Here is an 18,561-nt window from a genome sequence, read left to right as displayed (position 1 = left end):
TCTTCGCTTGTACGATTATTTTCACTGGGCTGGCTGCATCTGCAATAAATCCAGGAGGATTTGTGACCAAACACAGGAAGATAAAAAAGTAAGCGAGTGAACTGATAAGATGGCTGGTCCCTCGGAACAAAAAACAAAAGCTTTCTATTATGTGAAAGAAATGGAGTCAGTGACTCTCAATTGATTACAAACATTTTGATCGTCTTTTGCCAGCTGTCCCTGAAGCGTGGGCTGCTGTGAAACCGGACAGACAGCAAATGACACAGCTTAGAGTCCAGCTAACAGGGCACATGGGCTGTAGCACTGTTGCAATTAAGTTTAAACAAACCATTCTCAGTTTTTGATGGGATATATTTCTTTAAAGGTGGAGCATATGTTGTAATTTAGTCTGAGATGCTGATTTACAGAACAATCAACTTCTATCTTTAAACTTTAAGGCATTGATTACCCCAAATACCTGTTCTGGCAAGAAAGTTGGTCCAATAGGATATGTGGTGCTTTTTGGTAACCAATCAAATTTGTAGCCTTGCTGCCTCCACATTATGGATTATTGTGGGTCATTGGTGATTCTTCCACATCTTTCACATCAGCCAAATGGCTGCCTTAGGGTTGTTCTCCTTAGAGCAGAGAAAATTAAGGGGAGATTCTACAGAGATGCTCAAAATAATGAAGGGTTTTATCAGAGTATTTAAAACATTCTTTCACGAGGTGTGCTAAGTCAGCCTTTATCATCATTCCCTGCTTTCCCCTTGAGGAGGTGGTGTTAAGCTGCTTTCTTGAACCTCTGCGATCCATCTGCTGTAGGTACGTGCACAGTGTTGTTAGGGAGGGAGTTCCAGGATTTTGACCCAATGACAAATGAAGGAACAATGATATATTCCCAAGTCAGGATGCTGAGTGACTTGGAGAGGAACTTTCAGATGGTGTCGCATTCCCATGTGTTTGCTGCCTTTGTCCTTCTTCATAGCAGTGGTCACGGGTTTGGAAGGTACTGTCAAAGGAGCTTGGTTGAGTTAGAATCATAGAATCCCTACAGTGCAGAAGGAGGCCACCCGACCCATTGAGTCTGCACCGACCCTTCGAAAGAGAACCCCACCAAGCCCAATCTCCCACCCCATTCCTGCAACCCTACCCGACCTTTGGACATGTAGGAGGAATTTATCATAGCCAATCCACCTAACCTGTATATCTTTGGACTGTGGGAGGAACCGGAGCACCCGGAAGGAACGCATGCAGACATGGGGAGAATGTGCAAACACCACATAGACAATCACCCAAGGTGAGAATCAAACCCTGTTCCCTGGCACTGTGAGGCAGCAGCACTAACCACTGTGCTGTCCTGCAGTGCATCTTGTAGACAGTACAAATGGCTGCCATTGTGCATTCGTGATGGAGGGAGTGAATGTTGAAGGTGGTGGAAAAGGTGGTAATCATGTGGACTATGTTGTTCTGGATGGTGTTGAGCTTCTTGAGTGTTGTTGGAGCTGCACTCATCCAGGCAAATGGGGCACATTCCATCCCTTTCCTGACTTGTGCCTTGTAGATAGTGGACAGGCTATGGGGAGTCAGGAGGTGAGTTACTCACCATAGAATTACCAAACTCTAACCTGCTCTTGTTGCAGCAGTATTTATGTGGCTAGTCCAGTTTAGTTTCTGGTCAATTGTAACCCTCAGGATGTTGACAATGGTGCATTTACGATGGTAATGCCGTTGTTGGAATCTCTCCTGTGGAGATGTTCATAACCTGGCACTTGTGTGGCATGAATGTTACTCGCCAATTATCGCCCAAGCCTGAATATTGCCAGGTCTTTGGACATGAACTGCTTCATTATCTGAAGAGTCACGAATGTGCAAACATCAGTGAACACCTCCATTTTTGATCTTATAATGGAGGGAAGGTTATTGATGAAACAGCTGAAGATGGTCGGGCTTAGGACGCAACACCGAGAAATTCCTGCAGTGATGTCCTGGGGCTGAGATGATTGATGTCCAACAATCACAACACTGCCCCTTTGTGTCAGGTATCGCTCCAATCCCCTGATTCCCATTGACTCCAGTTTTGTTTCACCTCCTTGATGCAATACTCCATCAAATGATGCTTTGATGTCATGGGCAGTCACTCTCACCTTACCTTTGAGTTCACCTCTTTTCAGAGTTAAGTCAATAAACTCGTAAGTGAATAAGGAGAAGCTGGCAGATCAGTATCCTGAGGGCAGAGACTTAAAGTAATTGCCGAAAGAACTGGAAGGAAAATGATGAAAAACATTAGACAACAAGTTGTTGTGATCTGGAAGGGGCTGCTTGAAAGGTGGGTGGGAGCAGATCCAGTAGCAACTTTCAAAAGTGAATTGGATAAATACCTGAAAAGTGGTAAGAGCAGGGAAGAAGGGGTCTAATTGTTTAAACTTTTCCAAAGATGCGGGACAATGGGCCAAATGACCATTTTCTGTGCTGTATCATTTTACGATTCTATGATTGGATGTTTCTTTGGCTTTATCATCTGAATTGAAGCTCACAGAAAGAACCTCAGGACTCTGTCAACATAAACTGAACTCAGGCTTGGCAGCTGGGAGTATAACGGAAACAACATTTACATCAGAGTCTTCCATGTCTTCTACTTGTCAAGCACCCTGTCCCTGAAAGATCACACTGACAATGAGAGAATTATCATTCACCAAATATAAATGGTGTGCTGAGGCAGAATCTCAGTGAAGCAACAGCTTTTGAAAAGGTCATCTATGTTTGAACGCTGCCTAAATGCTAAGCAATTCCATCGTTTAAGGGTGGCAAGATTTATTTCTGAATAGATTGCAGTTTCCCCAGCCAATGATTCTTTGTCTAATTTCTTTTCTGTCTGCTGTTTAGTCAACTTTTTGGAGAAATACTGCATTTTTAATCGGGAGGAGCTGGCACTGTACAAAACGAAATTCAAAGAGGTAAGTGTTGAATCAAGAATCAGTTTGCTGCCCTCCCACAGATAGATCAGGGCAAGGAATACCCAGCTGGGTATCTGGTTCAAATCCCCCAAATTTATTTCAGGCCATATCTACAACAACAACTTGTCTTTATATAACAGATTCAAAGAATTAACATGTCCCATAGGAGTTTAATGAAAGAAAAGTTGACACCAAGTTGGGGGATATTCAGACAGGTGATGAAGTGATGGTTTTGAAGTTGCATTTTAAAGGAGGAAAGAAAGGCAACAAGGTTTGGGGAGGAAATTCCAGAGCTTCAAGCTTTAATAAGGATGCGGGAGCCCAAGCCTAGTAAAAGTAAGAACAAAGTTTTATTTATAATGTATTTGAGCTCCCTGGTAGGCCCCTACCTTTCTGGTCGGTACCTTATTGGCTGACCTTATATACTCTAGGTAATTGAGATACCCCACCCCTAGCAGCGGGAGTTCATACTCCCTCCGCAAGGAGCACGGGGAAGACCAGCATTTCCACCTATAGTCCCCATGCAGGATGTTACAGAGCCCAGGCAGCTAAAGGCACAGCCACCAATCGTGGAGTGATTAAGATCAAGGATGTGCAAGATACCAGAATTAGAGGTACACCGATAGCTCCCAGGGTTATAGGGCTAGAGGAGGTTACAGAGTTGGGTAGGTTGAGATTTAAAAAGGAGGCAATATAGATCAGCAAGCATGGAATGCCATTGCGAATTGGGCTTGGTGTGGGATAGGATATGGTGTGAATTATGACTGTTAATAAAAGGCATTCGTCCAAATCCGTCAATTGCATGATTTCAGGGAAAGCTTGCATGTGGTGCGAATATGGGCCAGGGAGGTTGAAATTGAGGCGAGAAATGACAAAAATTAAGAAATGGAATTAGGCTGGCACAGACATGATGGGCCAAATGGCCTCCTTCTGTGCTCTAAGTTTATCTGTTTCTAATAAGTTGTAAGTTTAAAAAAAGGAGAGAAAGTCTGAGAGGTTGAAGGAAGAGGTGAACGTTCTGGAAGAAAGAAAGAGAAAAATTAAGACGAAATGTACACCTGGCAGTAAAGGAAGGATAAGGGATTGAGAAAAACTGAAGCAGAGAAAAAAAGAAAGAAAAGGCAAATGGCGGACTATAATGAAGGAGAGGAGAGACAGATGCAAGTATAGTGAGAGAAATGAAGGATGGAGAGAGGGAGATAATTGAAGGAAAGAAACAAATAGAAAGGCAAGATGGATCTAAGGGAAAGCTAGATAAATACATGAGGGAGGAAGGATATATTTTTGGGCTGAGATAGAGAGGGAGTGGGAGAAAGCTCATGTGGAGCATTAACAATGACATAAAACAGTAGGGCCAAATGGCCTCTTTCTGTGTGGTAGAATTGATGTAATTCTATGTAATTAATTGTGGTACTTCTCTCCAACTTTGTTTAGATGTGCCTGGTGTATTCCCTCTATGTCCGGTTAAGACTCCTTACTAACTCTGTTTGTCCTTTCTCAATTGCCTTGTAGGTGGATAATGATAATGATGGCTGCTTGTCCTGTGTCGAGGTATTAATGGCTCTGAAAGAAATGGTTCCATTGGGAGCACTCACCGACTCTGAAGAAATTTATATCTACAGGGTAATTTTATTAACACAGCTGCGGAGAAGCTTTGACATTCTGTAACCACACTGTCCTTTAGTAACTATGTTAAACCGAGACTCCTTTCACCATTACCCCCTGATCTTGATGCAGAATTGTAGTTTTCAAGTCCCTGCCTGTGACTGGTCCACATCGGTGTAAAGATTTCCCTTTGTCTGGTTCCAGCTTGGCGGCAGGTGATGTGGGTCGCTATGTCAACCTCGGCTACAAAAGGCTTGTTATTAAAGTCATTTATAAACAGGGCCATCCAGACTGGAGTGTTATTCATAATTTTAATGTTGCAACACAATCCAATTTTTCTGCCACTTGTATGTGTGAAAACGCGAACTAGATCTGTCGCCACACATCACTGGGTTTGATCTTTCGAAAAGTTCTGCTGATATAGCAGCATAAAATTTCTGTTGATGAAATTCATGCAAGTTTTAAAAAAAAGAAAAGCGACTGGTATTTCTATAGCACCCTTCATGACCTCAGGACATCTGGAAAGTGTTTGCAGCCAATGAAGTTCTTCTAAAGTGTTATCATTGTGGTGATGCAGGAAGTGCAGTGGCCAATCTGCAAATCTGCACACGGCAAGTTCCCACAAACAGCAGTCTGATAATGACCAGATAGTCAGTATTGTCATGTTGCTGAGAGGTAAATATTGGCTAGAACAACAGGGATAATTCCCTGCATTTCTTTGATTACTGACTGTATGATCTTTTGCATCAACCTGAAAAGACAGTCAGCACCTCTGTTTAACAAAACATCCAAAAAACAGTGGGTGGGTTTCTCCTTTTCAAAGACTATGGGCTGAATTCTCCGCCGTCGGGATGCTCTGTTTTGCCGGCAGCCCGGGAGTTTCCTGACGGCATGGGGCTGCCCCACAATGGGAAACCCAGTTAACCAGCTGGTGAAACGGAGAATCCTGATGGTGTGTTGAACCAGAAACCTGGTGCGGTGGGACGGAGAAACCCGGCCTGTGTTCTCCTGCTGGAGCTGAATTGCAACCGGTTTACAATCTCCTGGGGAGGGCAAATCCGTAACCGATTCTGTGTTCCACAGCGTGCAAATGTATGCATGGCGTGGAATACGAGGGATGCCCAGACAATACTGCTATTGGGGTGCCATCTTGAGCTGGTGGCCCGCTAGTGAGGTCCCACGGCCACTCCGTCCCCCGCACTGCAAACCGGCCCCAAACCCTCCTACATTGCAAATCAGCCCCAAACTACCCCCCTGCACTTCCAATAGGCCCCAAGACCCCCCCCCCCCTCCCCGGCACTGCAAATAGGCTGCACCCCCCCCCCCCCCCCCCCCCCCCCCCCTTCGCACTGTACAGCAGCAACCCACACCCGGATTGCCTGGGTGCCCCCTACCCCCAAGTAAGGGCTGACCCCCCCTGCAGAGGAGCCCACACACCCCCACAGGGACCCCTGTAATAGGGAAACCCCCACAGGGATACATGGAATAGGGATCCCCCACAGGGACCCCTGGAATTGGGGGAACCCCTTCTAACAAGGAGAGTCCCCACAGGGGCTCCTATAATAGGGGGACCCCCACAGGGTCCCCTGTGGGGAAGGTACCCCCCCCCCCCACATACCCTCCCCCCACACTGACCTACCCCCAGAAAAGAGATCCCTGTTTGGAAGCTAGATAGCAGTCCAGTCGGGGGCAGTGAGAGGAATTACAGCTGTCACACTTACCTTGAAACTCTGCTTGTCCATTCCTTGAAGGAGATCAGCTGTGACTGCCTTTGGTTCCCACGGATCTATTAGCTACAATCCATTCATAGTTTCCAGTAGTGGTCTGTGATTGACAGCTTCTACAAACTATCTGCAACTTTGATTCATTAATCTCACTTCACAGTTCAGTGGCGAAATGGAGAAACCCTAATTTTTGTAAACATTGACCATATCAAAAAGAGGTAAGTGCATTCCAATCACTCAAGCGTGTGATTTCACTGCGCTTACCTCTCTTTGCTGTGGTCAAAAACATTGATGTTTCATGTTCTCTGGAGGGCTCCCCCTATTAAAGGGGGCCCCTGTGGGGGTCCCGTTAGTACAGTGTCCCTGGTGGTGTCCCTATTACAGGGTCCTTGTGTGGGTTACCCCTATTAAAGGGTGTTTCTGTGAGGGTCCCTCTATTACACTGGTCCCTGGGTGGGGGCATGGGCGGGGGGGGGGGGGGGGGCACCTGGTAGAGGAGGCGTGGGCAGATAGTGCTTTGTGGCAGGGCAGGGCTCTCTCGGATGGGCTCTAATGGTATTTACCTGCCTGGTGTACCTCACGGTGGGCCAAGGGGGCCACACTGGTAGAGACTACAAGTAATCCACGCCCACGTGATTCCCAGCCCTGGGGACATCCTGAAAGGCTGGAGAATAGGGTGCCGGGACCACTACATAGATGCAAATGGGTCATTAAGACCCATTTTCATTCATTTGCATCCCACTACCAGTGCGCATTGTGGCGCTTGTCCACTTTGCCAATGGCTCCTGTGTTCAGTAGTTCATGGTTCAGAGTTTGGGCACCTCTGAATCAACTTCTATATTTCTAGCCAGGTAGTGTGCAATGCAGCCTCATGCCACCACATTTCAACTTTAAAAGATATTGCCATAAATCTTCACTCTGCGAACTTCGCAGAATGGAACTCCTAAATGTAGATTTTCATTCAAAGGACAGCTTAGTTTGTACATTACCTGTCCCAATATTGATGCCTCTGTGCACACAAGTCAGGATGGAATCCTCTCCACTTGCCTGGATGAGTGCAGCTCCAACAACACTCAAGAAGCTCAACACCATCCAGACCAAAGCAGCCTACTTGATAGGCATCCCGTCCACCACCTTAACCATTCCTCCACCACCAATGCCCAATGGCAACGGTGTGTACCATCTACAAGATGCACTGCAGAAACTTGTCAAGATTTCTTCGGCAGCACTTTTCAAACCTGCAACCTCTACCGCCTAAAGGACTAAGATAGCAGGCACATGGGAACACATTGTACGGTTCCCTTACAGTCACATACCATCCTGACTTGGAACAATAATGTCAATCCTTCCCCATCACAGGGTCAGGATCCTGGAAATTCCTTTGTCGCAGCACTATGAGTGCCCCTATAACACATGGACTACAGTGGTTCAAGATTGCGGCTCACCACCACCTTCTCAAGCGGGAAGAGGAACTAGCAATAACATGCCAGCAATGCCAAACTGAGATTGAACTTGAAAAGACCTCCTGAAATTCCAGGACGTATATCATTGAATTTCTATTGGAACTGTGCCAAGTTGATATGTGTTTTGAGTTGGTTCTCCCTAAATGTGCTGCTTTTGATTGTCATATTGTTCTTTCAGATTCTGGAGAGCCTGGATTACAATGTCATCGAAGGCTTGACAAATTTCCGGCTGTTTGCAGTGATGGCTAGCCTGGCACAGAAAATCACAAAATTGGAGTAAGTTTATGGTTGGGAATGTTCAGTGCTGCTCACCATTAATTACTTGATGATAGCATAATGCAGATTAATATGGGGAAAGGGGCTGAACTCCAGAGGGGAGGTGAGAGTGACTGCCCTTAACATCAAGGCAGCGTTTGGCCGAGTATGGCATCAAGGAGCCCGAGCAAAACTGGAATCAATGGGAATCAGGGGGGAAACCCTCTGTTGATTGGAGCCATACCTGACACAAAGGAAGATGGTTGTGGATGTTGGAGGTCAGTCATTTCAGCCCTGTGATATCACTGCAGAAGTTTCTCAGGGTAGTGTCCTAGGCCTAACCATCTCAGCTGCTTCATCAATAACTTCCCTTCCATCATGAGGTCAGAATTGGGGATGTTTGCTGATGTTTGATATCAAGGGCAGTCACTCTCGCCTCACCTCTGGCATTCAGCTCTTTTGTCCATGTTTGAACCAAGACTGTAATGAGGTCAGGAGCTGAGTGACCCTGTCAGAACCCAAACTGAGCACCTGTGAGAGGTTATTGCTGAGTAAATGCCGTTTGATAGCACTGTTGATGACTCCTTCCATCACTTCTGCTGATGATGGAGAGTAGACTGAAAGGGTGGTAATTGGCTGGGTTGGATTTGTCCTACTTCTTGTGTACAGGACACACCTGGGCAATTTCCTACATTGCCGGTTAGATACCAGTGTTGCAGATGTACTGGAACAGCTTAGCTAGCAGTGTGGCAATTCTCAAGCACATGTCTTCAGTACTATTGCCGGAATAACGTCAGTGCCCTTTACATTATCCAGTGTTTTCAGCCGTTTCCTAATATCATGTGGAGTGAATCGTATATGCTGGGATGCTGGGGACTTGCAAAGGAGACAGAGATGGATCATCCACTGGGCACTTCTGGCTGCAGATTGTTGCGAATGCCTCAGCTTGTCTTTTGTACATCCATCATTGCAGATGGGGATATTTGTGGGGCCTCCTCCTCCACTGAGTTGTTTAATTGTCCACCACAATTCACAGCCGGATGTGGCAGGGCTGCAGAGTTTGGATCTGATGAGTTTGTTGTGGAATCACTTAGCTCTGTCTGTTTCTTGCTGCTTATGCTGTTTGGCACACAAGTGGTCCTATGTTGACACCTCAATTTTCAGTACGCCTGATGTTGCTCCGGGCATGCCCTCCTGCACTCTTCATTGAACCAGGGTTGATCCCCTGGTTTGGTGCTAATAGGATGGTGCTAATAGTGGGAGATATGCCAGGCCATGAAGTTGCAGATTGTGGTTGAACATACCCAGGACATACCTGGGTAATTTTCTACATTGCTGGGCAGATGCCAGTGCTGTAGCTGTACTGGAACAGCTTGGCTAGGGGTGCGGCCAGTTCTGGAGCACTCGCCTGCTGATCACTATTGACGGAATACTGTATTGTCAGGACCCATAGCCTTTACAGTGTCCAGTGCTGTCAGCAGTTTCTTGATATCATGCAGAGTGAACCCTATTCGCTGAAGACATCTGTGATCATCACAGAATCCCTATGGTGCAGAAGGAGGCCATTCAGCCCATCGAGTCTGTATCAACTGAACATCCTAACCAGGCCCTATCCCCGTAACCCCACCTAGCTTGCACAACCCTGGACATTAAGGATCAATTTAGCATGGCCAATCCACCTAACATGCACATCTTTGGATTGTGGGAGGAAACTGGAGCACCCGGAAGAAACCCACGCAGACACGGGGAGAATGTACAAACTCCACACAGAAAGTAACCCAAGGCCGGAATTGAATCCGGGTCCTTGGCGCTGTGAGGCAGCAGTGCTAACCAGAGTATCACCAGGCCGCCCTTTGCTGGGGACCTCTGGAGGAGACCGAGTTGGATCAACTACTCGACACTTCTGACTGAATGCCTCAGCCTTGTCTTTTGCACATATGTACTGGGCTCATCCATCATTGAGGATGGTGATATTTGTGGAGCATCCTCCTCTAGTATGTTGTTTAATTGTCCACTACCATTCACGGCTGGATGTGGCAGGACTGCAGAGCTTAGATCTGATGCGTTTGTTGTGGAATCGCTTAGCTCTGCCTATTACTTGTTGCGTATGCTGTTTGGCACCCAAGTAGTCTTGTGATGTTGCTTCACCAGGGTGATACCTCATTTTTTGGTACGCCTGCCTCCTGGTGTGCTAACCTGCACTCGTTATTTAACCAGAGTTGATAACTTGGCTTGTTGGTAATGGTAGAGTGGGGAATGTGCCGGGTTATGAAGTTGCAGATTGTGGTTGAATACAATTCTGCTGCTGCTGATGGCCCACAGTGCCTCATGGATGCCCAGTCTTGAGTTGCTGAATCTTTTTGAGAGATCAATCTGACACCACTTTACATACAGACATTTGTTTCACAATTATAATTGCAGCAATTTTATTCATTTTTGTGTCAGCATAAATGTTAGCGTTTCCTGGGGAAATTAATTTTCCAAGCCAGTGCTACCACATTAGGCATCATTGGGCTTTGCTTTCCTCTGCCATAGCTGCCTAGTACTTTAGCATCTTTCTGGAATGTGCTGATCACCCTAGCTTCTTTTTTCTACGACTGACCATTTTTACAATTCTGGTCTCTTATCCCCATTTCCTTCTCTTCACCAATGTTGGCTGTGCTTTCAGCTGCCTGCACTAGAGGCTCTGGCCATCTCTCCGCCATCCTTTCCTCTTTAACACTCTTCTTAAACCCACCTTGTTGACCCAACTTTGACAAACCTGTCATAACCTCCTTATATGGCTCCATGTCAAATTTTGTTCAATAACTTTTCTTGCGACATTTGGCCATGCTGAAGGCACTATTGAAATACAAGTTGTTGGTGATATGTCCTCTTAAATGTCCTCCCCAAGTTATAGAAAATATGTTCATAACCTAATTCAGACTTTTGAGGTTCTGGTAGCCAGATTATATATTTAAGGTAATTGGCAAAAATGATAGAGGAGAGATGAAGATAAATGATTTTATGTAGTGAGTTGTTATCTGGAATAGATGAAAGAATGGTGAAAGCAGATTGTAACTTTAAAGAAAGAATTGGTAAAATGCCTGAAGGGGAGAACGTTGAAAAGACTATGGAGAAAGAGCAAGGAATAGTGGGACAATTGTTTAGCTCTTTCAGAGACCAGGTGCAATGGGCTGAATGGCCTGCATCTGTGCTTTATGACACACAAACACAATTGATAACGGAAGCTGCACCCAGCACTGTCTCCTCACATCCCAGCGAAAGTTGCTCGTCATGTTTTCATTTAAAAAAATGATTGTGTAGATTAGATGGATTTAAATCCGAAAACAAAATAAAAACACACCTGGTTTAAGCAGCAGGTTAGGAAGCTTGCTGAAATAAAAGCAAAATACTTCAGGGGCTGGATTATCCGCAACTTGACGCCGAAATCGCGTTCGGCGACGGGGCGGAGAATCCAGTTTCACGCATGAAATTGGGATTGGCGCAGGTTCCACGATACTCTGCTCTCCCCCCACCTAAAATGGCGTACTCGTGGAGTATGTCACACCGAGTATCCACCACCTGAGGCCATTGCTTGTGGCCTGCTCCGCTATTCTCCGCCCCTAATTGGCTGAAGACCCGATGGCGTATTTCTAATGTGGTCCCACCGTCCTGCAGACTCAGTCCGCAGCCGATCGGAGGGCAAGAAGGGCCTCATTCGGGACTGGGCTTTTATTGTGAGGGCGGTCCGGGTCGGGCGAGGAAGCGATCGGGGGCACTATTTCCGCACTCCAGGTCCACGGTCTGAGTCCACCATGGAGCACGCGCGGCCTCTGACCCGAATGTGCGGGGGGCTGCGAGCTCCACGACAGCTGCCTGCTAGCCCCCTGCAAGATGGTGAATCTGTGGCCTTTTGACCCCAGTTTTTCTGGCGTAAGAGACCTCAGTTTTCACGACAGTGTGGGGACATGGCGAGGAGCTGGTTTAGCACACTGGGCTAAACAGCTGGCTTGTAATGCAGAACAAGGCAGCAGCGCAGGTTCAATTCCCGTATCGGCCTCCCCGAACGGGCGCCGAAATGTGGCGACTAGGGGCTTTTCACAGTAACTTCATTGAAACTTACTTGTGACGACAAGTGATTATTATTATTATTATTATTATGATTACATAGTCCCAAAAATGGAGAATCCAGCCCCAGATTCTGGAAATCTGAAATAAAAACAGACAATGTAGGAAATAATCAGCAGATCTGGCAGCACCTGTGGAAAGATAAATTGGTTTAGCCAGAAGATTTCTAAGTGTCATTTTGGGCGCGTTTGGCAGGGTGTTACCCACTGGCTTTTTAGTCGAGATCCACATTGCTATTAAACCAAACTTAGAAACATTTCCATTCAATCACACCCTAAGTATGGTAGCGAGTGAAAACTGCCACAAGCTCCCCAGCCCCCTGCTACCAAGGGAGAGCAGCGCTTAAATTCCTCCTGCACAGCCAACCCCACACAGCATGCAGCTATGCTACTGAGGAGACCAGCCCCATGATTCGGGGATGCCGACCTGGCCAAATTGTTGGACATGGTTGAGACCAGACGGCATGCCCTGATCCCCCAAGGGGCTTGGAGGGTCAACCACAGGGCAGCCAGTGCCGCCTGGGAGGAAGTGGCAGCGGCCGTCACCTCAGTGAGCGTCACCAGTGATCAACGACCCCCACCGGCTGCACAGGTGGGTTGACACCGGCCCGCTGGCACCAGCCCCCACCCGTCACCCTGAACTCCACCGAGCATGCACCTGGCACCGCCCCCACCCAGCACCGTTCCGTGCCCCTGCCCACCCATGTCCAGCAGTGCCGCCCATGCCGCCTCAGTGGTGCAAGATCCAGAAATGCATATTTAAATAAGCTATTTGGCTCATCTAAACATGCGTTCGCCAGATTCATACGGTGCCCGGGATTCAATGGCCACACCTGTGAGGACTCAGTCAGGCAACGTTCAGTGCTGGTTCACACAAGTGTGAACAGGTATGTTGGCACCTTGGGGGGTCTCACAAGCGATTAGAGGCTATCAGGTTGTCGGGAACAGGGCAGAGTGGCACCCTGACACTCCCCTTGGCATCTGGGGTCCTTGGCAATGCCAGCCTGGCACATTGGCACTGACACCCTGGCAGTGCCGGTCTGGCAGGGGTAGTGCCAGGCTGGCAGTGCTAAAGTGTTTGGGTGCCAGGTTGACAGTGCCAGGGGTCAAGCCCAAGGGGGGCTTGTCCAGAAGAGTGGGGGTAAAGGAGACGGGGTTCAGGAGCCCCAGGAAAGATTAGATGGGTGAAGGGAGGGTGGTTCCTGAAAAACGGAGTCGGGATTTTGGGGGGAGTCAAAGGGGGGTGTCTAGAGATCGGGGCCTCCTTCCAAAATGGCGCCCTGATTTGCAAGGAGCCTGTCCTGCTGGCAAGCTCAGTTCGCCAATGCAGGATGGCAGTGTGGCCTCGACTGGGAGAAACTCCCAAAGGGGAAAAAAATGACAAAGTGCCGTTGAATAACAGGGTTAATCTCGATGTGGAGATGCCAGCGTTGGACTGGGGTGAGCACAGTAAGAAGTCTTACAACACCAGGTTAAAGTCCAACAGGTTTGTTTCAAACACGAGCTTTCGGAGCGCAGCTCCTTCCTCCTTCCTGAGGAAGGAGCAGTGTTCCAAAAGCTCGTGTTTGAAACAAACCTGTTGGACTTTAACCTGGTGCTGTAAGACTTCTTACAGGGTTAATCTGGGCCTGGTTCACCCATCATCCTGTGCTTTGTGACCTACAATGGCTCCCAGTCTTGCAATGATACATATAAAAATTCTGATCCTTGTTTACAAATTCCTCCATCATCTTTCCCTTCCCTACCTCTGTAACCTCTTCCAACCCTGCAATTTTCTGACATCTGTGAGATATCTGTACTTCTCCAATTTTGATCCCTCCGCCATTGGTGGCCATTCCCAAGATGCCTGGACCCTAATCTTCAGAGGTTCGTCCCTAAACCTCCCTCCTCTCTACCTCTCACTCCTTTAAGACGCGCCAAAAAACCTACCTCTTTAATCCAGCATTCGGTCACCCGCCCTAATATCACTTTATCTGGCTCGGTGTCAATTTTTATTTCATCACACTCCTGTGATCCACCCTGGGACCTTTCACTACATTGAAGGTGCTGTATATATGCGAGTGTTGTTTTATTCAATGTTCCTGTTATCTCAATACTAAAAACAGATGAAAGTAACTATGCTCGTCTGTGCTGAGCTGTCCCAGCTCGTACAAAGTTCTCGTGCTGGGGTTATGCTCATTGTTTGCATAGTGCAATTCATTCCCCCTTTGCAGGATCATTACTTTTCCTGTCAACACTGTTTTCCATCACTGTTGCCTCCTGAGGGCTGTTTCACCAATGAGGCGGCAGCAGTCATTCAAATGCGAGCTTGGAGTTTTTACTTCCCCTGTTTAATAATCAGTTTGGGAGCTCATTAGTGCACAGGCAATGCCGGACTAAGCGCTGTCATACTGCACATCGCAAGGAACAGCATGGTAAAACAGAATCACTTTTTGTTTCTGCTTAATTGCGGTGAAACCTTTTCATTGTCAAGCAGCGGGCGAGGATGGAGTCTGCCACTGTAGCAGACAGTTTTATCCGTTGCTCTTCCAAGATCAGACTGTGTCCTCTTTATTGTTTGAAGTCCAACCCCCACTCCATGCATGTAAGCAATCACAATGCCATCAGATCTGCTCACCATCACGTCATAAATACTACACAAAAGTTAACCGTCTCACTTAAAGAATGACATTGCACTGCTGAACTCTTGTCTCGTTCCTGAGGTGACAACGCCCAGGTTTAAGTTCAAATTTAAATGGCCAGAATGCAGCTTCAAATCTAGAGTTGAAATAGAGTTCCCGTCCGGTTAGTTTACACCTGCACAGCGCTCCCTTACACGGTGGGTCAATACACCTCTGCGGCAAAGCTAACATTTATTACCCATCTGTTTTTGTCCAGATTTGGAGCAATGTTTGGCCATTTTTTGGCCAACAATGTGACCATTTCAGAGGGCAGTTAAGAGTCATTCACACTGCTGCGGGTCTGGAGTCGCATGCGGCTCAAACCGGTTAAACACGGCAGATTCCTCTCCAAAGAGACATCAGTGAAACATCTGTTTTTTATGACAGTTTAATTGTCAGTTTTACTGGGAGCAACCTTTTCTTTCTAGATTTTGGTAAAATGGAATTCAAAGTCTCAAGTTGGAATTTCCACTCTCGGGAGTATGAGACCGGTTACAGAACGCAACTGTACTGTGCCTGGAGGACACAGTGAATCAGTCAGATTTTTGCAACAATCCCGCAGCTTTCCCAGTCATTATTTCATAATGCTAGCTCCAATTCGTTAAACTTATTCTCACTATTTACTACAGGGAGATTTTGAGCCCATGACTGCTGGTTCTTTAAAAATTAATTCCTGGGATGTGGGCGTTGTTGACTAGGCCTGCATTTATATTGCCCATCCCTAATTGCCCTCTGGAAGTGGTGTGAGCTGCCTTCTTGAACCGCAGCAGTCCATGTGGTCTAGGTACACCCACTGTGCTGTTACGGAGGGAGTTCCAGGATTTTGACCCAGTGACAGCGAAGGAATGGTGGTATATTTACAAGTCTGGGCGCTGTGTGGCTTGGAGGGGAACTTACAGGTGTTGTGCAGTTGAAGGACCCTTGTTGAGTTCTGCAGTGTATCTTGTAGGTGATATATGCTGCCAGTGTGCATTAGTGGTGGAGGGAGTGAATGTTTGTGGATGGTGCCAATCAAACAGGTTGGTTTGCCCTGGATGGTGTCAAGCTTTTTGAGTGTTGTTGGTGCCTCACTCATCCAGGCACATGGGAAGTATTCCTGACTTGTGCCCTGGAGATGGGGAGTCAGGAGCTGAGTTACTCGCCAGAGGATTCTCAACCTCTGACCTGCCCTTGTAGCCACATATAGCCACGGTATTTATATAGCTAGTCTATTTCAGTTTCTAGTCAATGGTAACTCAGAGCGTTGATAGTGGGGGATTCAACAATGGTAATAACATTGAATATCAGAGGGTAATGATTAGAGTCTCTTGTTGGAGATGGCCATTGCCTGTAACTTGTATGGTGCGAATGTTACTTGCCACTTGTCTGAATATTAATCTGGTCTTGCTGCATTTTAACATGGGCTGCTTCAGTATCTGAGCGAATGGTCTTGAACATTGTGCACTTTTAGTAGACCATAATAAGTTGGGGAAATAAATGAAGTTTTATTACATTAATTATTATTTGCACAGCATGAATGATTCCAGTCGGGGGTCTCCTTCCCATTGGTACTCAAACTGGCCGACTTTATACAGATGTTTAGTTATACATGGTTTAGGGTTCCATGCCTCCTTAAACGGGGGAGCTTTCATTCAGCGAGGCTCACGGGGAGTTTAATAATTGCCACTTGGTAAGTCCCATGCGGGTTATGACAACCCCCCCCCCCCCCCCCCCCCCCCCCACCGCAAAGTCCGAAGCATCCTCCAATGACTCTGGCACTGGAGGGCACCAGACTCGCTTCGTTTCCGGCTGTGCATCCAGGATCGGGTGGTGTGTACCAGGAAGGTGAACGTCACTTCCCACTGGGATGCCAAATCGGAATCTCTGCCGGAGGCTGCTGCACTGTGGACAGACCGTCCGAGACCACCGATGGTTGGGACTCTATCTCTGAATCCGTGTCGACAACCTCCCTCAAGTCGGCATCTTGACCCCCTTGGGGTTCTGACCTTGCCCGCTCAGGCATCAGCTTCAGCTGGACAGAAACCTTTCGTTCATAAGGTACTTTACAAAGAATTGGTCGCCTGGACCTAATGTGATCCACATGCTTGTACTTGGTAGGAAACTGGCCCTGCCTGACTGATTACGGTTCTGGAGCTATCTGCAAAATTTCGGACATGTGCTGCATCACCTGGTAGAAAGAGCATGGGTAGTCAATGTTGAATGGGGCAATGCCCTTTAAGGTCTTCGTTATAGAACATAGAACAGTACAGCACAGAACAGGCCCCTCGGCCCTCGATGTTGTGCCGAGCAATAATCACCCTACTCAAACCCACGTATCCACCCTATACCCGTAACCCAACAACCCCCCCCCCCCCAAACCTTACTTTTTTTAGGACACTACGGCCAATTTATCATGGCCAATCCACCTAACCCGCACATCTTTGGACTGTGGGAGGAAACCGGAGCACCCGGAGGAAACCCACGCACACACGGGGAGGACGTGCAGACTCCGCACAGACAGTGACCCAGCCGGGAATCGAACCTGGGACCCTGGAGCTGTGAAGCATTTATGCTAACCACCATGCTACCGTGCTGCCCACGCACTTATGGCGCACTTTCCCGCCAATGTCAGGGGAAAACTGTGCGAAGGCTGGTCCAAAGTCTCCATTCACCAGCATTTCACCCGGGGTACCCCAGTCATGGTGTGTGGGGTTGTCCTACAACAAAACAGGAACCAGGCCAGCCTAGTGTCCGTTGACCTCCAAAGTCTGTTTCCATAATCCATCTGGACTGCCCTCCCATTTGAAACTGGGTAGTATGGGAGAGTATGAATCATCATACCCTGTTAGCCTTCAGAAACCCAGGGGACGTTTCGTTCGTTAAAAGTGTGCCATTTGTCATAATATCCACTCATGTATATAATGAGATGCAGACAGGCAGTGTTTGACACATAGGATGACCAGTAAGCATACAACACAGTACAGCCAATCACCAGACAGGACACTACCACTATAAAGCCAGAGGGCACTAGGTTTCCAGCTCTCTCTGGACCCAGCCACTGAGACACTGAGTCCACAAGCTAACAAGTGCAAACACCATGCGGTAGCTAGTCAGTCTGGTCAGGCTACTACAAGGTCACCAGTCAGATCAGTATAGTGTCGACCCACAGCTGAATATATATAGCAGTTCTGTAGTTGAATAAAACAGTGTTGGATCTTCTCCAGTGTTAGACGTCTGTTTCTAACTTCCCTGCATCGAGTGCAGTCCACATCGAACCAACCTCCCTAACACATCATGGTACCAGGAGTGGTACTGATCTTGACGGACCTACCTCGAGTGAATCAGCATTGACCAGCAAGCAGCCATCCAACGAAATGGAAAACATCCAGCCTCCTCCGCAGCTCCGCATCTCCGGCAACCTCGGCGCCAACTGGAAAATCTTCAAGCAAAAGTTCCTCTTGAACATCGAGGCCACCGACCGCAAGGCAGCATCGGATGCCAGGAAGATCGCGCTATTTCTCTCCACTGCGGGGGACCAGGCCATCCACATCTACAACTCCCTTACGTTCGCCGACGGTGAAGACAAAACAAAATTCAAAACAGTCCTGCTGAAGCTCGACAGCCACTGCGACATTGAGGTGAATGAGAGCTTTGAACAGTACATCTTCCAGCAGAGACTTCAGGGTAAGGATGAACCTTTTCACTCCTCCTTGGCCCATCTCCGCACCCTAGCGCAGTCATGTAACTATGACTCGACGGCTGATTCCATGATACGGGATCAGATCGTTTTTGGGGTCCACTCCGACTCCCTGTGGCAGCAGCTCCTTAAA

At 47.5% G+C, this 18,561-nt stretch overlaps 1 protein-coding gene across 2 annotated transcripts in view; it reads left to right on the top strand.

Annotated features, from left to right (window-relative positions):
* The window catches only part of LOC119955292, a 233,119-nt gene that overhangs the window by 180,778 nt on the left and 33,780 nt on the right, over positions 1-18,561 (top strand). For both annotated transcript variants that reach the window (XM_038781371.1, XM_038781372.1), the window contains exons 11-13: positions 2,866-2,936; positions 4,449-4,559; positions 7,907-8,004. In XM_038781371.1, the coding sequence (XP_038637299.1) occupies positions 2,866-2,936; positions 4,449-4,559; positions 7,907-8,004 (280 nt within the window). The remainder of the gene's footprint in view (positions 1-2,865; positions 2,937-4,448; positions 4,560-7,906; positions 8,005-18,561) is intronic.

The sequence above is a fragment of the Scyliorhinus canicula genome, chromosome 20 (genome assembly GCF_902713615.1).
Source record: "Scyliorhinus canicula chromosome 20, sScyCan1.1, whole genome shotgun sequence".
Classification (NCBI taxonomy): Eukaryota; Metazoa; Chordata; class Chondrichthyes; order Carcharhiniformes; family Scyliorhinidae; genus Scyliorhinus; species Scyliorhinus canicula.
This window is presented reverse-complemented; position numbering and strand designations above follow the sequence as displayed.